At 43.5% G+C, this 23,609-nt stretch overlaps 1 protein-coding gene across 2 annotated transcripts in view; it reads right to left on the bottom strand.

Annotated features, from left to right (window-relative positions):
* Window positions 1-23,609, bottom strand: part of NBAS (NBAS subunit of NRZ tethering complex) — a 191,475-nt gene that overhangs the window by 107,495 nt on the left and 60,371 nt on the right. For both annotated transcript variants that reach the window (XM_079970285.1, XM_079970284.1), the window contains exons 22-23: window positions 8,570-8,653; window positions 7,230-7,383 (exon numbers count right to left, since the gene is read on the bottom strand). In XM_079970285.1, coding sequence (XP_079826411.1) covers window positions 7,230-7,383; window positions 8,570-8,653 — 238 coding nt within the window. The remainder of the gene's footprint in view (window positions 1-7,229; window positions 7,384-8,569; window positions 8,654-23,609) is intronic.

Below are 23,609 nucleotides of genomic sequence, written 5' to 3'. Positions count from 1 at the left end.
AAATTAAAAAAATAGGTTAATATAAAGGACTCAATTTTGCAGTCTTAGTGTAAGTGCCTCACAAGCAGCACATTAATTTTTATCCACATGTCAAGGTTCTAAATTCATTTGTGCAAGCAAACCGATGTAGGCAAATACCAATTCTGCCCTTCTCAGCTACCTCCTGGTGACAGTGCAAAGGTAGAGTGAAACAACATGAAGCTCAAAAGTAAAGCCAGCGATAGCAGAAGATGTTGAAGAAAGAACAGGAAGTGTGGGATATCAGAGAGGAGTATGAATATAGAGGAAAGGCAAAAACAGCAGGCCCAGTATCTGCTCTGTAGGAAACAATCTTAATAAAGCGCACTATTTATATTAAGTCGCGAGTTGCTCCTTTGATTACACAGCGTCACATGAAACACAGAGTACCTTTATAATCAATATTATGTAGGAGTAGAAGCCCTGGCTGTGAGTGAGCATATTTATACAATATAGTCGTCGTACTGTAAGGCAAAAACACAAAATAAATAAATAAATCCTTCACAGAGCTTCTATATGCTCCTGGCAGTCTCTCCACCAGAGGGTGTCAGCTCTGCCACTAAGAGAAGACCTTACATTGCATACAGTTCTTTTAGTCTGAACTAGCATCAGAAGATGAAATGTCCGGTCACATTAGTCCACTCAAGCACAATAAGGCACCATATAAGATCCCTCCAGAACTCATTTCTGACTCTCAAGTTGCAACTGCATGACTTGACATTTAACGACATTCGGCGAGGCCAGCTAACAGACACATTCTGAATTTTAATCAACTCAGCTTCAGAATTTTAGATGCAGGTAGGTAGCAGTTTGTTCTTGTATCTGAAGAAGTGTGCATGCACACAAAAGCTTATACCAAGAACAAACTTTGTTGCTCTCTAAGGTAGGAAAGGTAAAGGGACCCCTGACCATTAGGTCCAGTCGTGATCGACTCTGGGGTTGCGGTGCTCATCTCGCTTTATTGGCCGAGGGAGCCGGCGTACAGCTTCCGGGTCATGTGGCCAGCATGACTAAGCCGCTTCTGGCGAACCAGAGCAGCGCACGGAAACACCGTTTACCTTCCCACCGGAGCGGTACCTATTTATCTACTTGCACTTTGACCTGCTTTCAAACTGCTAGGTTGGCAGGAGCAGGGACTGAGCAACGGGAGCTCACCCCATCGCGGGGATTCGAACCGCCGACCTCCTGATCAGCAAGTCCTAGGCTCTGTGGTTTAACCCACAGCACCACCTGTGTCCCTGGTCTTTAAGGTGCTACTGGACAAATTTTTAATTTTTTTATGTATTCAGAATTTTTGGTTAGGTTAGGCCTATTCAACTTGTGACACACAGGCACAACCACCCATCAAGCTCAATGCACAAAACCAGTCATGTGATGTGGTGGTGGTCCTTCATAAAGCTTGTGGAATTCTATTCTGCATCTTGCTTCAAAGGTGGCCCACTAAGCACCAAGATGAGTTCAGTTTAGCAAACTACAATTTTTGCACACCTTGTTTTGATGGAGATTTAGAAGAGGGAGCATGAAAAGCTGTGAAAATCTACAGAAGAAACTGTCTGTATAGACCTCTTTCTGAGGAAACATACATGTTCCCAAATGCAAGGGGTGCATTACCCAACCGGTGAACTTTACATCAATATCAAGATCCCAGAACAGATAACTAAGCAGTTGGCCTGTAAGCACTTAGAAAAGGATGCTGTGATTACTAAGACCCAACGTGGGTTTCTCAAAAATAAGTCATGCCAGACAAATCTCGCTTCTTTTTTTCTTTTTTGCTTGGTGGATCACAGGAACGCTGTAGACATAGAGTTACAACATTGGTGGATGTAGTGTATCTTGATTTCAGTAAGGCTTTTGACAAAGTCCTCCATGACGTTCTTGTGGAGAAGCTGGTAAAATATGGGCCGGATGAGATAACTTGTGATGGCCTGGGATTCGGACTCAGATGCTGAACCTGAGGAATCCCAGCCTGCACAGGAGTCCCCGCCTCCAGAACCAGCTGAGCCGGGGCTGGGGCAAGAGCCCAAAGGGTCCTCACCTGTGCTGGATCCTCAGGTACAGGCACCAGCTGAGTCTGCTCTGGCTCCTGAGGGGATGGAGGACCCATTGCCTGCAGATGCTCCACTCTCAGCCCCGTCAGAGGAAGCTGAGATTGCCTCTGGGTCCAGTAACCCTCCAGCCTCTCCTGAGCTGCAGAGGCTCAGGGCAGAGAGGCGGAGAGAACTAAGTTCCTGCAGGAGGAGTGCTCGCCTCCAGGCCAGGAGAGGCGAGTCACCTGAGGATCAGGGCTGCCCTATGCCTCGGGGCAGATAAAAGCCAGTCACCCCACCCCCCCAGTCCCAGGTTACTTGGTAGGTTGCCAATTCCTGCCTGAACCCTGTCCTGCATTCCCACCTGCACTCCTGACCTCACCTGACTCCCTGCCCTGCGGCTAGCTTCAGCTTCTACGGACTGCCTCCATACTGCACCTTCGACCACGGACTGGACTCGGACCTCGCCTCTCGGTTAACCCACGGGACCAGCACATAACTGTTAGGTGGTTGTTAATGGCTGGTTGACAGACCAAACCCAAAGAGTGCTCACTAACGATTCTTCATTATCCTGGGAAAAAAGTGACAAGTGAGGTGCCACAGGTTTCTGTCCTGGGCCCACTATTGTTCAACATTTTTATAAACGACTTGGACAAGAGAATTGATGTGATGGTCACCAAATTTGCAGATGACACCAAACTGGGAGCCAGTGCTGCTGAAGACAGAATGGGGATTCAAGATGACCATAACAGGTTGGAGAACTGTCAATATTAATGAAATGAATTTCAGTTGGGACAAATGTAAGGTTCTGTGCCTAGGCAGAAAGAATCAGCTTCACAAACATTAGATGGGGAACACCTAGCTTGCCAGTAGTACACGTGAAAAGGATCTAGGAGTCTTTGTAGACCACAAGTTGAACATGAGTCAACAGTGTGATGCAGCAGCAGCAGCAAAAAAAAGCTAATGCTATTCTAGGCTGCATTAACAGAAGTATAGTGTCCCGATCAAGGGAAGTAATATTTCCACTCTAGTTTGCCTTAGTCAGATCACACCTGGAGTACAGTGTCCAGTTCTGGGCACCATAATTTAAAAAGGATGTTGACAAGCTGGAATGTGTGCAGAGGAGGGTGACCATGATGATCAAGGGTCTGAAAACCAAGTCTTATAAGGAACGGTTGAGGGAACTGGGTACGTTTAACCTAGTGAAGAAGAGACAGAGAGGAGATATGATAGCCATCTTCTGTTTCCTCCTGCTCCAGAGGCTAGGACCCACAACAATGGCTTCAAGTGACAAAAAAGGAGGTTCTAACTAAACATCAGGAAGACCTTTCTAACAGTAAGAGCTGTATGACAGTAGAACAGTCCCCCTCGGGAGGTTGTGGACTCTCCTTCATTGGAGATTTTTAAGCAGAGGTTGGGTGGTGGCCTGTCATGGTTGATCTAGCTGAGATTCCTGCATTGCAAAAGGTTGGATGAGATGACCCTCAGGGTCCCTTCCAACTCTATGATTCTACGATTATTTCAGCTGGGCTGTTCAAATAACTGAACTTGATCTATTGCTAACAGAAATAGAAATAGGTTTGCTGAGACCATGGTAACAGAAACAGCTGGAGACAGCCAGAATAGAGTAGCTGAAAGGTAACTTCAAGCGTGGATAATGAAAAGCCAGCTCAAGAGATGCCTCGTTATAGGCTTGGATTTCCAACCCTAATGATATTAGGAAGTAATTCACATAGATTAAAAAAGAGTATGTATGCTTAAAATGAAAGACAGGTCACATGACAACTATGCAATACCTTTATCATAGAGCTACCAACACAGAGCAGTTCAATTATTTCAGAGAATATCAATAAAGTAATGTCACAAAACCTCAGCAGCATATTCTATTCCTATTCCATAAGAACAACTTATCACAGTATAATAAAGGTAAAGGGCCCCCTGATGGACGACTCTGGGGTTGTGGCGCTCATCTTGCTTTATTGGCCAAGGGAACCGGTTTACAGCTTCCGGGTCATGTGGCCAGCATGACGAAGCCATTTCTGGCGAAACCAGAGCAGCAAACGGAAACGCCGTTTACCTTCCCTCCGGAGCGGTATGTATTTATCTACTTGCACTGGCATGCTTTTGAACTGCTAGGTTGGCTGGAGCAGGGACTGAGCAACGGGCGCTCACACCGTCGTGGGGATTCGAACCGCTGACCTTCTAATCGGCAAGCCCTAGGCTCTGTGGTTTAACCCACAGCGCCACCCGCGTACCTCAATATAGGATAATTAATGGTTGAGAAACTGACTGACCATCCAAAACCAATCAAAATTTGTGTTTGTTCTTTCATAGGACAACTATGATATCATTTAACCACTGGCAATTTTCAGCAATATTATGCACAGAGTAGCTTGAAATAGCCAAAGTAAAGAACAACTGAGTCCTGTCCCTACATTAATTATTTTTATATTCAAGTCTGAGAGCTTCAGAATGGCCAATTCAGCTCTAAAGAAACTCTGTTATTAGGTCTTAAAAATTAATGGAGTTTGATTTCAACCATCCACTGACTCTTTATTTCTAGTCCCTTATTTTTTCTCTCTCTGTGTACTTCTCTGCAAAACTCAGGACTAGAACTTTACACACACAAAACCCTCCCTAATTATTTCTGAATTTGGCTATCATTTATTGTGCCAATTTTGCCTGCCTGAATTTACATGATTACAAAGCAACAAAAATTGAATCCAATCATATTCTGACATGACACTTACTTCCAAGTTAAATGTACCTCTAATAATTACCTAAGGAATTAAAAATAGCCTGTAAATTAAGTTTACAGTGGTGAAAAAGCTTCAGTAAGCCGGAGAGTTATTTTCATATAAGATTGATTTGCCCAATTGTTAAACATAAGAATGTTGGAAATAAGTAATTAACACACCTGGCCAAATACTAGTCAACAAATATTTCAGAAAATCTTTTAATAATTCTGTTACATTAGCTGAAAGGTCATCTGAAAAAAAAAAATCCAATTATATTTAAAACACTTAATGGCAAGTCTATTAATGGCAGCAGAAGTTATGACAACATGCCACTGGGAAAAGTACTACACGAAAACCAGAAGTACACATTCCCAGTTGGCTCCTAATTTTTACCAGGCTCGGATAAGCCTAGGCATTGTTGTTGTTGTTGTTTAGTCGTTTAGTCGTGTCCGACTCTTCGTGACCCCATGGACCAGAGAACGCCAGGCACTCCTGTCCTCCACTGCCCCCTGCAGCTTGGTCAGACTCATGCTGGTAACCTCGAAAACACTATCCAACCATCTCGTCCTCTGTCGCCCCCTTCTCCTTGTGCCCTCCATCTTTCCCAACATCAGGGTCTTCTCCAGGGACTCTTCTCTTCTCATGAGGTGGCCAAAGTACTGGAGCCTCAGCTTCACAATCTGTCCTTCCAGTGAGCACTCAGGGCTGATTTCCTTCAGAATGGAGAAGTTTGATCTTCTTGCAGTCCATGGGACTCTCAAGAGTCTCCTCCAGCACCATAATTCAAAAGCATCAATTCTTCGGCGATCAGCCTTCTTTATGGTCCAGCTCTCACTTCCATACATCACTACTGGGAAAACCATAGCTTTAACTATACGGACCTTTGTTGGCAAGGTGATGTCTCTACTTCTCAAGATGCTGTCTAGGCCTGTCATAGTGAACGTAATTGTTTCTGTCACTCAAAGTGGCAATCCTGCTGAATCTCTGGTTAACCTCTGGAATCGGGAAATGACTAGGCAGTTGATGCAATGGCTCTTGAACGCCAGCTCCCCACATGCGGAGCAAAGCTAAGTCACTGGTGGTCCCAAGAGTTGGCAGCACTGAAAATGAAAAGGCTGCTGACTAGATTGATGGAGGTGGAAGACTCGTGACAATAGCTTCCTCTTCCTCTTACCATACCCATCCCACGATGGACGGCCTTGTTCCTCCAATCAAAACCAACACATTTACTCCTCCCATTTCACATCCCATAATGAAATACCATCACCATTTGCTCTTGTTTTCTCTCTTTTGATCCATAACCACTTTTTTCAAAGCTGTTGGCACTCCATCTTCTCCTTGTTATGGTTGTATCTGAATACATGCCTATAATCACGTGATTTATTTTGTACACTTCAACAGTAGTGGCAAGCAGGTACCATCCCCAAACTGGAGCCATCTAGCAGCAAGAGAACATCAACTCACAAAAGAACATTAACTCAGCATAACTTTACACAGAAATGTATTCTTCTACATATTGCATGCAAATAAAACCCAGTGCAGAATATACAATGGTATGCATACACCAGTCTTCTCCAAACTGGTGCCCTTCGAATGTGTTTTGGACTACAACTCTCAACAGCCCCAGGCAGCTGTCAGGGCTGGCTCAGATGCAGGTCAGCATTCAAACCCAGAGACGAGCGCGAAGCTTAGTTCTTGATTCAAGAAAGCAATGCAGAGAAGCCTCAAGGCAGGACCAGCTTCCATAGCACAGTTGCCAGGACTGACAATTCCTGCTTCCCCTAAGACACCTCCTTCTTCTGGAGGCTGTCCACAAAGACATAAACTACAGTGGGAGGGATCTCTTGCTTGTTGTTCAGCCACATATGCATAGCTCTTTGTGTCCTTGGAGACAAGGGGGAACGGAACCTAACACAGTAGGACAGGCAAGCTCCTGGGAAGCTGCATGGGCTGAGTGAACTGCTTTCTGCCCTTGGCTCTTCTCTCTCATACCTGTTGCCTCCCCACCACCTTCATCTTCTGACCTGTCCTCAGTGTCCCACCACCATTCCCCATGCTCTAAACCTTCATTCTCTGAGACTTCCTTAGCTGGTGCCTCCCACCACTCCTCGTCATCCAGCCAGTTCCTGACAGCAGCACAGCCAATGATCAGTGATTATGGAACCCATAGAATTGTAGAGTTGGAAGGGACTGTGAAGGTCGTCTAGTCCAATCCCTGCAATGCTGGAATCTTTCACCCAATGTGAGACTTGAACCCAAGACCCTAAGATTAAGAATCTCGTGCTCTACCGACTGAGCTATATCATCATCCAACAAAATCTAGAGGATACCAGGTTGTGGAAGGCTGGGCATACACACACTCAAATAGGTCTGTATAACCGATTCGCTTTATAGGGCATATATTTGAAGTCATGGCAGTACACATATGGTGGAATAGTGCATTTACCTGCATAGAGTAGTTTTCAATCTCTTCTGCTCGTTTCCAATACCAGTCCGTGACCAGTTTTATGGAAAGCTCGGTGGTTCTGTACTTCAGCAACTCAGGTTGAGACTCATATAAAAACTCGCCTTCATCTTGAAGAGCTGGTTCAACCATCAGCCTGAGCATCACAGATAAACAGTCATTAAATGTAGAAAGCTAGGACTTTAAAATGATGCTAACCTGGGAACTGTAGTTTGTTAAATGTCCTGAGAACTGGAGGAGACCCCTCACAGTGCTACAATTCCTGGGATTCTTAAACTACAGGTCCCAGAATTCTCTGTGGGAAGCCATGACTGTTGAAGTAGTATAAGAATTACCTCAGTGTATGGCATGGATGTTAACCTATGTCTTAGGCAGACTCATTAGGATTATCTTTTGAAAAATCATGTTAAATGATAACTAGTTCTGTTCTGAAAAACTAGTGCCTATAAATAAATATATATTTTTTTAAAAAATCTAATTTTGGAGGTCACCACTGTTATTTACATAATGGGCATTTGACCTTTATGCAAAAGCCTACGTAGACAAAACTTATTTACCCCTACTGAATTTCTAGCTATTCCTGGTAATTAACCTTATCACTACATCAACAGGTGTTTACATAATAGAGGCAATTTACTACAGTGCTCCAAATGAGTTGACAAGCTTGCCTATTTAAGCAGAAGCAATACTTTAATGTGCAAAAGCCGTTGCAGGCATGAAAACCTGCTGCCACATACAGAAAGGGCACTGTTAACACGCTGAGCCTGTAAGTTATTACTTGGCTGTCAGGATTTTACCCAAGCAAGAACAGGGGCCACGCGGTTCAGCTGTTCACTTCTACTCATGGTGATGGGAGCAGGAGAAAGATCCTGTGTGCTTGAGGCCCAATTCTGATCTCACTGTGATTAAAATCCTGTGGCTCAAGTGAGGAGGCTTGCTAAGTAAAGAATCATTCAAATCACTGCGAAGGCCATAAAGGGAAGCGTGCATCACTCTACGGCACCATGCACATAGCAATTCTTCTGTGTACTTATACAGGTTTCACCTCATACAGCATGATCAAAGCTTGGGAATGTATCACGGGACCACAGCCCAGAGCTCTGTGCATTTTGGGACTTTATGTTTCCTCCAGAAAAAAAGGGAGGAAGTAATCCACATGTGTTTTCCTCTCCAATAAGGAAACAGGGTAGCTCCTACACTTGAGTCTTCAAAGATAGTAAGGCCAGGTGGGATAGTTGCTTAATTGCAACTGACTGGTGCTAATGTAAAAATGGATTGATATATTGAACACACACACACACAAACTAATTTCATACACCTACTTGCACGGTGCCTTCTCGCACCAGTCTTCCTCCCTGTGCTTCTGTTCATTCCAGGGAAGAATTTTCAGTGCTCCATCTCTGCGGCTGTTAGAAAACAAAACAAAAATATCAGTGGTGTGTTGAAAACCAGTCTACTAATTAAATGCACAGTAACAGGTATTGGGGGTGGGAATAAATACTGTGAAAGGCAGAAACAGCACTTTATGCTACATTAATACTAATACATCCACTAACCAATGTGTCCTTTTATTTAAAATGCATCTCTGGGTTATTTGTGGGGCATAGGAATTCATTCATCCCCCCGCAAAAAAATATATAGTCTGGCCCCCCACAAGGTCTGAGGGACAGTGAACCAGCCCCCTGCTGAAAAAGTTTGCTGACCCCTGCTGTAAACTGTTGTTATTGTTATTATCTTTATTGTTATTATTATCATTGTTATCATTATTATTGGTGTCGTTGTTATCCTATTGTATAGGAAGTTCTTTTTTTAAATGTTTGATGCTTTGTTGTGTTTTTAAATATGCTGTAAGCTGTCCAGAGTGGCTGGGGAAACCCAGCCAGATTGGCGGGATATAAATATTATTATTATTATTAGCATTAAAATACAGCACACACAAAGATGGCACTGTATATGGTTTTCTCAGCTTGAAGCGCAAGCACAGGCAATTTACACCACCAAACCCATCTTTAAAAAGGCCAGCAGGGGCACTAAGAAATAGTTCCAACTGAATGAATAGAAAGACGGCAGGTTTGTGAGGACACAGAGGCGGCTGTCAGTTGCCCGTCCTTGTTCTTTGCCACAAGTGAACAGCAAATTGCATGGCTGCACCAGAGCTATTTTGACATGTGTTGCATCACATGTTTCTTACATGTATACAACCTCTTCATTAGAAATAGATGGCTTTCTCTTGCTTCCACAGCAGGGTCTCAACCTCACTACTGCAAATCTTTTAAATTAATAGCGAGAGAGAAAATGACATCTGTGGATTCTTTGAAGTAATAGGATTTTGTACCAACTTCTGAGCAAATTATTCTCCTGAGCCAAGATATCCCTGCTGTATTGATTTTCTCAATTAAGTCAGATGTGGCTCTCTTGCTATAGGCATCTAGGGTGAAATATTTCCTGTGGTAATAAAAAACATCTACAAACAGAATGGGTGCTTGCCAACAAAGATAAAGATTAACAACAAAAAGAGTTATTACCAGACCAATCTGTTATGGTTTTAAAAGCATCATTGCCGTGGCATTTCCAGGACTCTCAAAAGCCATAAAAACAACTTGTTAAGAGACAAAACGTAATGAAAAAGACAAAACGTAATGAAAGGGAGACAGAAAACAAAGCTCCACCATTTTAGCAAGTCTTCGTTTGAGCAATGGCCATTCTGTTTCTCATTAGCCCAACCATTCTGCTATACTATTGATTCTGCCACATATTCCAGAAAGAAAAAAATTGTGCCACACGGAAACCATGATATATCCTACAACTTAAGCAGACGTCATCAGACATCAGGGCGGACTCTAAAACTTGTTTGCAATCCAAGACTCGTTTCTGGAGCAGTGGCATTGCTACATACAAACTATGGGGCCTACATATGGGAAGTTGCAATGGGGTGGGTGGGGGGAGGTAATGGAATCAGGGGAGGCGTGCAGAAGGATTTAACCCGTTACTCCCCTTATTGCAGTCCTGATGAAAAATCTTCAATATTTTCTTTGGTTTGGAAGGAAATCCTCCATTGGAAATTCCCCCACCCACTTTGCTCTTGTGCCATCAATTACCACCACAATCCAGCTAATGCAATTTGCATTTAAAACAACAACAACAACCGCATGCTAAATACAAAGATACATGTAGTTTGGCTCTGACAAGAGGAACCTTTTAAAAAATAACTTTTTCTATTGGTTTTACAATATTTTATAAATTTTAACTTTAACCATTTCAAACATTAAAATAAAAGGTTCTATTGAACCTTCGGACCTCCTTCCCTCCCTCCATGGGTTCCATATTCAAGATAAAATTTTCTGCATATTTATTGTTTATCCATCTGTTAAATATCTATAGTTACCATACTTAATTGACAAGAGGTACTTTCAAGTCAGCAAGTGCAGCTTCCAGAGAGATCTGATCTTTGCCGCTATCCCAACAGCAGCCCAGAATGCTTGCTCCACATTTTAATCCAACAAATATAACTTGCATTTAAAATGTGTCTCAACTCCCTCTGCAGCACGGTACACAGTTAGCTGCGACTAGACCCATTCAAATCAAAAGGGATCTAAATCTGCTCAGCTTTTTATACCCTTGATTTATACTGTTTATTCTCGGGACTTTGGAATCCTTCTGTGCTTATTATGCATAAGATGCCTGCAGAGCTGTAGTCTGTTCTCAATTATTTATTGTTGGGCTTTTCAGCCGCTCTTTTGCCAAAGCTGCTACACACTGCTGACGGTACTTGAAAACAGAACAATTAAAAAGAACAGCTATTCTCCCATTTGGAGAAGTCCGAGACAAATCTCTAGGTCGTGTATGATCTAATGATGCCTCGATGAATTTTGGTTGAATGGCACAGCTATTTCAGAGCACTACATAAACTTCATGTTGCCAACTGAACTCGTTTCTGCAACTGATGAATTCCAACATAAATATGTAATACTGTCCGCCCAGTTAATCCTAGCCATGCAGTCGTAGGAAGAGTTTTAATCCCTTCTGCAAATTTGTTGTTTTGCACTTATTTTTGGACAGCACTGCCTGACTACAAGAGATAGCAGCAGGCAGTACTTTTAATATCAGCCAGCTAAAAGAATAGTGTTAAGTGCTTGTCGAAGACTATTATAGAACTGCTCAAGCTGAACAAATCCACTTTGGCTTTTAGAAATTTAAGTTGGCACATCTTCTTTCACTCTTAATATACAAACAAATGAGCAGACCTAAGGCTGCTTTCTCAGTGTGAACCTTCACAGTAGGCATAAGAGAAATCAATCTAGTCCCAAGCATGTATCATTACAGTTTTAAAATGTCAATGGATACTTGCTGGCAAAGTTCCTTTCTTCTAATATTGTGGGAAGTCTAACAAATCCGTGCATGCCGACACAAAGGCGTGCCAATATGCAAGGATGCACGCTGTTTCAATACAGAAAAATCATTGTAGGGAACTCAATATTGTCACCTTGTGGCTGGATGCTGCACCACTCCCCCCCCCCCCCCCCCCCGCAAAAAGGAAAAACAAACAAAAGCAAAATTATTTTTCTCTCTCCTAAAAATGAAAGGAAGCTCAATGTAGGAAGAGTCAAGCAAAGCAAACCTTCTAGAAACTAGACATGGAGACATGTCACAGCTACCACAGTAGAGATTGCAAAGGGGCATCAATGGGAGACACACTCAAGCATATGGCACTACTGGCTACCATCCACTGTAGGTTAAGATCCACCATGTTTTAGGAATATGAGCTCTTCTTGACGTCCAATGACTAGATTGGGTTGCTGCTTCAACAGCAACAGTGCCACACAGCAGGCCTTTTGACAGGAAGGCCTCGGTTGCTTCTTAAGTTGAAAATTCAGACTGCTTCTACATTTTAAGTGTTATTATAACATCACTCTTTAGAATAATTGATCGGTGCTTTGTTCTTCTTATCGGTTACTGCTTATTTACTGCTCGTTTACTGATGGGGCTCATCAACCTTGGAGGATAGGCCATCTAGGAGAAGGAAAACTCTGGTCCTAAACCTCCACTGCCTTGCGGGACATCTTCGGGAGAAGAAAAAGGTGTAAAGAAGAAGAAGAGAAGAGGAGTTTGGATATGATATCCCGCTTTATCACTACCCGAAGGAGTCTCAAAGCGGCTAGCATTCTCCTTTCCCTTCCTCCCCCACAACAAACACTCTGTGAGGTGAGTGGGGCTGAGAGACTTCAGAGGAGTGTGACTGGCCCAAGGTCACCCAGCAGCTGCATGTGGAGGAGCGGAGACACGAACCCGGTTCCCCAGATTATAAGTCTACCACTCTTAACCACTATACACAATGGCTCTCTAAAGGAGTAAACCCTACACAAATCCAGAGTAGAGTCCCTAAGGCGGTTGGATGGCGCCTTCTGGCAACCCCTGCAGCCAAGCTGGTGCCAAACAAATTGCTCTGCTTTCCTTTGAGCCACATCAACGAGGCTGAGAGGGGGGGTCTTGTCGACTGGACAGCCCAGGACCTCCGTACACACTGCCCAGACTTGCACCCAGGTGTTCCTAACGCAACAGTTTAATTTCACTCCCGGAGGCGCACTCCATTGTCTCTCAAAGCAAAAGGAACGGTATCTTTATGGTTTTGCCATCAAGCCATCTTGAGTGTTTCATGATAGAAGGGGATGAGCGATCAATGACTGAATGAACAAAGTGGGACGGCCAAATCACAGGTATCGACTTGCATTCTAATTTTCCTTCAACAGTTCATGGAGGGGAAGAGACAAGGGTGTGTGTGGGGGGGGGTAGGTTCCCATATCCTTTTCTCCACTGCTGCTCCCTCTGCCCCAGGGGCTGAGGGACCCTTGGTAATGGCAATGGCAATGGCAATGGCAATGGCAATGGCAAAGTGTTCTATAGGTCCACATAGGTACTGTAGGCCTGAAGACAGCAGCTGCTCACCAGCAGCCCATATCTTCCGGCCAATGTTAGAAATTCAGATATGTAAGTTAGGTGCCAAGTGGCTCATTAAACAGGGTTGCTGTCACCAAAACAGAATGCCACATTGCCATTTTGGGGCCAGACAACTTGAAAGTCGTCTTTTTCTTTTTTTAATACATTTTTACTGGTGTTTTTTACATATCATTTTCAACAATCATTTAACATAGCTTCTTATCTTATACAGTATTTTAGACTTCTGTCAACAACCTCTGATGATTTTCCGTTCTTTATCACTTATTCTGCATTTCTTAATTTCTCTATTACTCTTAATTATCATTAACGAATAAGTCCCTTTGTAGTCTTTCTTGCAATATTTCAAATAGTTCTCCTTACAGAACTCCTTGCAGTCCTACTGACGTAATCCGTTCATTACAATTGCTTTTCAAACAGTTCATATATATTTTTCCAGTCTTCTAAGAATCTCTGGTCCCCGCAGGTTTCAAATCCTTCCTGTTAATTTATCTAATTCTGCATAGTCCATTAATTTCATCCACCATTCTTCTTTCAAAAGTCGCCTTTTTCGATACGACTTTTTGGTTCCTGAAATTCATTCTGATTGTGCAGATAAAATATAATGGGTAGAATTCTACAGGATATGTTGCTGGTGTGTGAAAACAGTCAAAATCCAAGGATCCCCAGGCATGCACCTACAGGCGGTGGAAACTGAGGCACTATCCTGGCACCCGGACATCTTCACTTGGTCACAAGCGGCCAATAGTCAGGAATAAAACTGCTGTAACCCAGGAAATCTCACCAAAAGCCCCTGCTGGGTTAGACAGGGTTCCCCTGCTGATGTGGAGCTGGCACTTAAGGTCATAACAAAAGGTTTATTTTTACCAAAAAGAAATAAAAGGACAGAGCAAAAACAAATAAAATTGTTTAATTGATGTAGCCAAAAGAAACAGTTGGCTTGTACGTTTTCCTGAGGTTGCAATGCCTAATTGAAAGTTGAGCAAGTCATTAGCCTTCGCAATTATAATCTCAACCTTCTGAATGTTTCAAGCAAACTAGAAAGTCTAACTCATTTATGAGCCCACTTGAACAATGTACATTATCCCTTTTAAGTTCCTAGCTAGTTGCCCTTTCTGTGGTCTTTAGAATGAAGCTGTTAAAGAGTTAGCTTATCTTTTAATGAAGGCAAGTGTAATGGTTCTAAGGGGGTTGCTCGTGCGTAAGTTGCTGCCACTCCTGGCTAGGTTGCCTGGTTGAACCCTTTCTCTCTGGACAGCCTTGCACTCGTGGCTGTCTCAGTCACTGGCAGAATCCGTCAGTGGGCGTTTCTTAAACTTCTTCCAGCAAAGAAGTTCTTTGACGCCAAGTCTCCTCCTACTCTCCCTGCGCGGAAGTCTTCTGCGCAGGGAGGGTGTGGGCAGCGGAGTACCCGTGCTCTCCCCACTGGTCTCCGGTGAAGAGTCCTGGAGCCTTCTCTCCGATTCCCCCATCTGCCCCCCTTCACCCCTGGTGTTATGCTGATTTCCTTCCCCAGCAGATGGGCTGCCTCTCTCCCTGCTGGGAGCCTCTCCGGCATCGCTCTGGAGCCTTCCCTGCGCCTCTGGCTCCAATGGCAGTTCCCTGACAGCAAGGAACCACCAAGCCAAACTGCACCCATAATGTAACAGCATATCACATTTATAAGCCATCGAAGGCCTGGCCCCGTCTCAATACCCGTAACCCAAGTTCTTTAAAAATGAGCCATTTATAACATTTCTCCTTGTAAATAGATTATTTTTATCGTCTGTCCTTGAGGGGTTTGAAGCTTCAAATCACCAAGGATTCATATCAGCGCTCTGCTAGAAAAAAGAAAATTATGCTGCCTAAAATTAAGCACAATATTCCAAAGTGCCAGCTAGGGAGCATATCAAAGTGTAGATTAAATGCACCTCAGGCACTTGAAAGCCAGAAAAAGTCTGTCAAACAGCAAAACATCCTTCATCATGACTATTTATTTATTGTTTCCATTAGGTGCTTTGCAAGTCAAAGAAAAATGGCACTGCTGCGCTACTAAACTCACAGGCATTGGGTATCAAATGTTTATAAAGCTCTGAAAATATTTTCACCCTAGTGTGCAGATTTCCAAGATGAAATGGTAGAATTGGGGTATGTGCAATCATTTTTGAGCCCTGAACACACCAGACAAAGCAGTTCTACTATGATTATCGGTTTATACAGAGATCTTTAAAAAAAAACAAAAAAAACCAGGCACCACAATTTTCAAATTCGGTGTTCTGTACCTATGCATGAAATGACATGCACACAAGTTTTCCATACACCTCGCAACAGATATGGAATGGACAATTCCTTCCACACACATTTTTTCCTTTGTGTAACCTGGCAAGTGGCTTTGTAAACTACCTAGTTGGGAATCAAAGAAACCCACCTCCAACAGATCTGTTCTTATTCCAACAGCAAATCAAAATGCACCCTGCCTCTCTACGGATATTTTAGTAAACAAACAAATAATTTAAATAAGTAAATTACTGAGGATGGTAGCTTATGGCTCACAATTTTAATTCAAAACAACAATATCTTGCAGAGGTAATGGCTTGGATACAAACAACCTTGAGCGTTCGGAGAAAAACATGCCAATTCACTTTAGATTGTGTCAAAAAGACAAAATGCGTCCACATCTGTGTGTGACACGAAGATAACAGCAATTGTCCACATACATAAAAGAGGTTTTCCAATATTAGTACACAAGTCGAGCTGCAGATTTTGAAAAGCCGGGGTAGGGGTGGGGACACCCTGAAACGCTTAGGATAAAGTTCCCCTTCTCCCTAAGTTTGCTCTTTGCATTGCAATACTGATGTGAAAATTAAATTATGGTGCTCGGCAAAATAAATGCTGGGGTAAACTGAACCATCATGGCTGAGCATATCCATTTCTCCCTCTACAGCAGGCATGGTCAAACTTGACCCTCCAGCTATTTTGGGACTACAATTCCCATCATTCCTGACCACTGGTCCTGTTAGCTAGGGATGATGGGAGTTGTAGACCCCATACAGCTGAAGGGCCAAGTTTGGCCATGCCTGGTCTACAGGCACCCCGCCACAAACACCTATGTGCATCCCACTTGCGTGTGACCCTGTATACGTGGGTCAGCATGAAATACATAAATAAATAGATTGGCCATCCCTTGCATGGGGCTGCTGCCCAAGCGAGGAAAGGCGGCCTTCAATCGACCAGCAGTATGGGGGGACACCTTCTCCCTTCCTCCACAACTCTGCCGTGTGATCAGAACCCCATTCTGGCACTAGTTCTGCTGGGTGCCCTTCTTAGTCTTCACCCTCCAAGGCCAGTTTCTTCACACACCGCTTCCCTTCAGGCAGGCAGGCAGGCTCAGGATAGGTCAGGCAGCAGCCCCAAGAGATTTCCAACGTTAGTCTCTCTCTCTCTCTCCTCTCCTCTCCCCACATGCCCTCCCTATCAAATTGGGGTGCTCCCCACTTTACGCAATTTCACTTAAGCACACAGGGGCCTTGAATGCTGCCCTCACGTAAGCGGGGGTGATGCCTATACTAAAACCTATAACAGGGCCAAATTAAGAGAAGGGAGCAAGTAAATATGGCATAATGGGATCGATGCTGAAATTCCACATAGACAGATGTTTCAAGATCCTACAATTTCTATGATATGCTGCAGTAACTGAGTCAACATGTTTGCTATGGAACCCTGAACATTATGGTTCTATGGAGAAGGAGGCTGGGGATTTCTATTAGAGAATTCCTGGCCTTCCCACCAAACGAATTCCCGGCTCTAATAGAAGCCATGACCTCCCAACAATGACCTGGTTTGCACATATATGGTAAGGTAAAGGTAAAGGGACCCCTGACCATTAGGTCTGGTCGTGGCTGAATCTGGGGTTGCAGCGGTCATCTCGCTTTACTGGCTGGCGTACAGCTTCCGGGTCATGTAGCCAGCATGACTAAGCCGCTTCTGGCAAACCAGAGCAGTGCACGGAAACGGCGTTTACCTTTCCACTGGAGCGGTACCTATTTATCTACTTGCACTCTGACGTGCTTTCGAACTGCTAGGTTGGCAGGAGCAGGGACCGAGCAACAGGAGCTCACCCCGTCGTGGGGATTTGAACCATAGCGTCTCTGATCAGGCATGGGGCTGGGACATTGGTAGAGCTTCTGTTTGCATGTCCAATGTCCTAGGTTCAATCCCAGGAGTCTCTAGGCAGGGCTGGGATGAATTCCCTGTCTGAAATTCCAGACAGCTGCTTCCAGTCAGTGTAGATAACAGTGACTTAGATCGGGCTTCCTCAAACTCGGCCCTCCAGATGTTTTGAGGCTATAATTCCCACCATCCCTGACCACTGGTCCTGCTAGCTAGGGATCATGGGAGTTGTAGGGCAAAAACATCTGGAGGGCCGAGGCTGAGGAAGCCTGACTTAGATAGACCAATGGTATAAGGCAGATTCCTGTGATAAGCATCCCAAATCTGCCCAGTGATGAAGCTATGGGTGGCTCCTTGCTGTTGACTAAAGAGCCTTGGTTTGTTTTAACAATGACTTCATGTTACATGGAAAGCCAACACCTTTCTTTAAGTACTGCTTCGTTGGCCAGTCCACCCCAGATATCCTAATGCAGGTATCCCCAACCTTTTGCCCTCCAGATGTTTTGACCTACAACTCCCATGATCCCTAGCTAACAGGACCAGTGGTCAGGGATGATGGGAATTGTAGTCCAAAACATCTGGAGGGCAAAAGGTTGGGGATGCCTGTCCAAAAGCATGAAACAAGAGCTAGAAAACAAACCCAGCTTTGGAGAGACAAGCCATGGTTTGTTTCATCACCTATGGAATGTGCGTAAGCCCGTTAAACAAACCATAGCTTACCCCACCCCTGAACTAAACAGAGCCATGTCCAATGTTGTCAGCACTGGTAGGGCAGGAGTTTCTAATATTAAGTAACCCTTCTGACAAAACCAGAGCAGTTTGTCTTGGTTAACAGGAAGCTCAGCGTATTCCTACCCACCCGTGACACAAATCAATAGCAAACTGGGGTGGTTGTGGGGGAAGGAAAAGCCACAATCAATTGAACAGGATAGGATTCTAGCCACAAAGCTTTAGAATTTCTGTTTACTTGGACAAATATGTAAAACTAAGCAGAAGAATTCTCTGTTTGTGGTTAATTTCCAGCAAGCCCATTTCAAACTGTGGTTTCTGAAGCTGGCTTGCTGGATATAGCGTTAATCACAGTTCCTATATCTGGATGAGATGGTTAACAAAAAGAAATAAGTCCAAACTCTCCCCAGCCACACAGGAGGAAGAGTGTGAGCCTAAAGCTTGCTGCAGCGCGTCCACATGATGCTAAAAGCATGCTAAACAATGGTTTAGTGTGGCATGCAAATTCAGAACCTGTCTTCCAAAACGCCTAGGTCATTTTCAAGAGAAATATCAGGCATGTGCAAGTATCTGGGCCATTCCATAACATTTGGTTTCGGGCCTTTTTCCAGCCGGCTCTAATGTTAATGCATTATTTAACTCAACTGAAAATAAAAATTACCTATTTCCTTTCATTTTTACAAAAAAAAAAAAAAAAAAAAAAGCAGAGACTTGCAGCTGTCAACTTTGGCAGCTACTTTCCAAAAAGCCCTGCTGTGCAAAACTTTCAAGGCAGGCCCTTTCCGCTTTCAGGGAAAGATATATACAAAAGCAAAAATACAGCCAAATGTGGCATTTAAGAAGAAAGGCATCTTTTAATTATAGGGCTGAAGCACTGAACACTTAGAACACCAACGGAGTGGGGGAGTAACAAACACACTCAGCTGAACAGAATGGGATTCTGGTCACAGGATTTAGAATTTCATTTCATTTGCATAGACGGGTAAATTTCTATACTGGCCACATTTACACATAACCCCAAGCTGAAGCATGGCTAGGGCAAAAATGCTGGATCCCAGGAATGAGATTGTAGCCTCTAATTGGACTTAACAGAACCAAGTCACTGTAAAGATAAAGAAATATAAAAATGTAAAAGAGTGGCTTGCGATATCCATCTCCATTGGATTTCATGCAGATTTAACAAAGCAAACACTATTAGGACTGAGATGAAGGCAGTGGAGGCTGGTCTATTTGGTGAACTAGGGCAATGCCCCACCAAGCTGCTTTGATTCCCCTAACCCCAGCTGCCCTACTTACAACCTTGGCATGGCCTTGGCTATCCCTTGTAGAACCCAGCAGGAGGAGGGTGGGCACAATTCCAGAATTAGTTGCCCCCGCCTGTCATCTGTTCGATATCCTGCATTCCACCCAATGGGCACCAGCCGCCATTGGACAAAACATGAAATGGTTCAGCCTAAGAGGAAAATCTGATAAAGTTTCACTGAAGACAAAGGACCACGTGCATGGATTTCTGCTTTAAAGTAGCATTCCTTCCTTTTTTTTCTTTTTTTACTGCAGCGATAATATGCTCTTCAGCAAAGTTACAGCTGTTAAGGGAGTCGTTATTTGAATTTCCTGACTTTGGTGATACTAATATGTTGACTATAGCACAGCAATATTGTAGTCTAATGCATTACAAACAAAAACAGGAAATTGCAAGGCTTTGGCTACGTGCATTTATAATGCTGGGGAAGGCCATTATTTTCCAGATGGATTACCTCTTAAATTCAAATGGCAATGATTCTCACAATAAACCAAGACTTCCAACTGTCTAATTTTAAAGGAAAATTGAAAAAAAGAATGTCTCTCCTGTCTATGCAGCTAAACATACACCAATTTTGCCAGCAGATAGATAGATAGACAGACAGACAGACAGACAGACAGACAGACAATCATCTAACAAAACAAATTTAAATCCTCATAGCAAAATGTTTCAACTTCTGCCTTCATTAATTGTTCTGATAAAAATGAAGCTGTTTCTGTGGTGACAGGTACAGAGCTTTGAGGATAGAGGCTCAAAGTTCTATATGCACCACCTCAGAAACAGCACCATTTTTATCATAGCAACTGAAGGCGGAAGCCGAATCATTTTGCTATAATAATTTAAAATTTCTGTTTTGTTAGTCATGGTAATAAATTTATGCTTTCAGTGATCAGCTGCATCCCACCAAGATTGAAAACAAACTTGTCTGAAGTTGATGCTTTCATTATTCTGTCTCCTCGTGTCTGTGTGCATTTAGAAGAGGGAAGGGAGAAGAGAGAAGAGGGAGGGGGAGATAAAGAGTTTTAGGGGGAAGAAAGAAATATCGCCATTTAGCTAGATAACAAATTCTGCCTTCTGGCAATGCCAAATAGCTCACAAATATGACTATTATCAGGATGAAAGCGAAGAGGGAGAGAAGGTGACAACAGTCTGACAGCCAAGAATATAGCTGGACGAGATGTTGCTGGAAATATAGGCTGACCCTGAACTCACATTAAGAGGAAAATACATTTTCAAAATGTTAGTGCTTCATCCACTGTTGGCCCTTTTTTCCTGTCCTCCCACTCTCACCTTTGTGATTCTGCCGTGCTGCTCTGTATTATCAGGAAGAAACTTGTCCTCTGTCAAACCTCCTCGTAAAACACATTTTTTAAATGTACTTTCGCCAAACTGGCAAAAACCTCCAGAAATTTTGGGCTACAACTCCCATCAGCCCCAGCCAGCAGTGGTTGGAGGTGGTGAATAGGGCTTGCTAACCTTTTTTGAACCAGTGGACACATTTCAAACTTTGCTGGGGCCACCAGTCACAAAATCGTTGGATATTTTCTCTCTCTGTATGAGAATCATTTGTTCCAGAAACAAGGAAGAAGTTTCAGGAAGCAGTAGAAGGCTGAGATTGTGTTGTCTATGCAAGGACGTTTTCTGTGGGAACTGGTTTTTGGACATGGACAGTGTGACAGGAAGTACCAATAACGGTTCTGTGAAACTCGTTGTAACTTGTTGTGAGTCTCTTGCTTGTGCCTTGCTTTTAGAGAAGCAGAGAGAGAGACTTGGACTCTTGTTGCACTCTAAGTATGCCTTATGGGACGCAGGTGGCGCTGTGGGTTAAAGCCTCAACGCCTAGGGCTTGCCGATCGAAAGGTCGGCGGTTCGAATCCCTGCGGCGGGGTGCGCTCCCGCTGCTCGGTCCCAGCGCCTGCCAACCTAGCAGTTCGAAAGCACCTCCGGGTGCAAGTAGATAAATAGGGACCGCTTACCAGCGGGAAGGTAAACGGCGTTTCCGTGTGTGGCTCTGGCTCTGGCTCTGGCTCTGGCCAGAGCAGCGATGTCACGCTGGCCACGTGACCCGGAAGTGTCTCCGGACAGCGCTGGCCCCTGGCCTCTTAAGTGAGATGGGCGCACAACCCCAGAGTCTGTCAAGACTGGCCCGTACGGGCAGGGGTACCTTTACCTTTACCTTTAAGTATGCCTTGACCACGGCAGCAGTGAATGTCTGTATATATTTGCTACCAATTTGCTTTTATGCCTGTCAAGTAAACTTCTATACTTGACTGAATCTTTATGGTGTCCATGAGTGTCTATTGCCTACTGTGTGTACCTTCAACCCCAAAGACACTTCCAAAGAAGGAGCTATGTTGAGATGTAACTCTGCTGAGTATGGATCGTGCACACATGATCAGCAAAAGTGATGCCGGACCCAATCCTTCTAAATCATCCATCAGAGGTTGATGGATTGATCCAACAAAAATGGCTGCAATGGTGCCTGCCATAATACAAAATGGCTGGCATGGAAAGCGCAGCCTAACATATAATCAGAGAGACAACCACCCCTAACAGCTTTATGCTTACCATAGGAAGCCAGGAATGTTCAGATGGTCCTGACTGCAAAGGTAACACAGTATTGATTACACATACATGCTGATGCTGTCTAATAACAACAGTACCAGGAAAAATATACATGTTGGCCACATCAAACTCGCTCTCATCGTTTAGAAGGTACCTGCACACTTTACTCCATGACTTACTTTCTAGAAGGGTTGGAGTAGGGTGATATATCACCGAATCATGATATTGGTTTCATAGTTGTTGAGCTGGCAATATATCGCATATCATGATGTGTGTGTGTGCTATGCAAAAATCACCATTGTAGGGAAAAATGTGAAGCCAGCCAATGCCGCTACATATCTCCATCCTTAGTTCAGACATTGTGATATCGCAGTATACTGTGATGTTTAGCTAGTGATATATCACAATGTTGAAACCCAGATATCGCCCAGCATTAGGCTGGAGACTGACTTTTCGTTTGGTTTTATTCAGTGATTTGCAAGCAAAAGGCAGCTTTAAAACCATCTCAAAGGAATGCCACAGAGGTGTGGCTGAAATGAGGAATTGTCTAAATTCAAACGGAGGGTTTTTGTGCTGCAATGTCCGCAAATTCTCCTCTCCCACTACAACCCCATAAGAGTTCTGTAGGTCGCCCTGATCCTCCAGAGAGATTTTTAGGGTGAAATGCAAAAACTGCGGGTGTTGGGGGGAAGGAAGTGGAAAAATGCAGCTGAGCAAGCTGCCTTCTGCTTGGCAATATTGAATATATAGCAGGAGCACTTCACCACCACAGATCAAAGTTTGGGGGTGGCGTCATTAAAAGAAAATGCAGTAAAAGAGAGAACAAAACTGCCACCGAAGTACAAAGCCAAGTGTGTTTTATCTCTGATGCTACTTTAAAAGCTTCTGAGGAGCAAACCACACATTCATGAGTTAGATTTTGATTAGGTTGTCTAATCGGCTTTTCACTTTTATAGGGAAAAAAGGAAATCACATTATGCGTTTCGCAAGAGTGACAAAGCCGGATGTAGCGCTGTAATCTTATTTCTCTATCCACTACGCAGCACACCAGTGCTCTCACATGTGACAATCCTGTCTGCGAGATCTAAAAATACGCTGTTAAAAAGTCCCATAAACTTACTTTAAAAGACTCCAACACAATAGAAGGAAGAAGCTATCATGGCCTGAATTAGGTAATATAAAATCTAATAAAAATCCTATAATTTAGACTAGCAAATGCCATTTTCCCCAGAAGGTTAATAATCCTTTAAAGTGTGTTACCTTTTAAAGACTTCACATTCTTTTGAGGAACTGAGCAAGGAAGTGAGTAGGGGAATAAAGGTTTGGAAGTCAGGGTTTTATTTTGAGCTATCAAATGCAATAGAATTATAACACATTCTATCTACACCAGATATATCTTTATGAGTGCATTCTTCTGGTTTAAGAAAGACAGACTGCTTAAGACAGCGTCTAAACTTAGAGCGAATCTAAAAAATCATTTTTGTCTTTTTCATTCATTCTGAGTTTTGCTCTCAGTTACGAAAATGTGAACTGTTGTTTTCAAGGAACTTCCCGAACTAGTTTGTTAAGGCCTATTTAGAGACTCTATGGCCCCAAACAAAAAATTATCAAAATTTTCAAGGGAGCAAGGGGAGGAAACCAGTGGGATTTCATAAAATAAAATA

Source organism: Podarcis cretensis (assembly GCF_951804945.1).
Source record: "Podarcis cretensis genome assembly, chromosome: 3".
NCBI lineage: Eukaryota > Metazoa > Chordata > Lepidosauria > Squamata > Lacertidae > Podarcis > Podarcis cretensis.
This window is presented reverse-complemented; position numbering and strand designations above follow the sequence as displayed.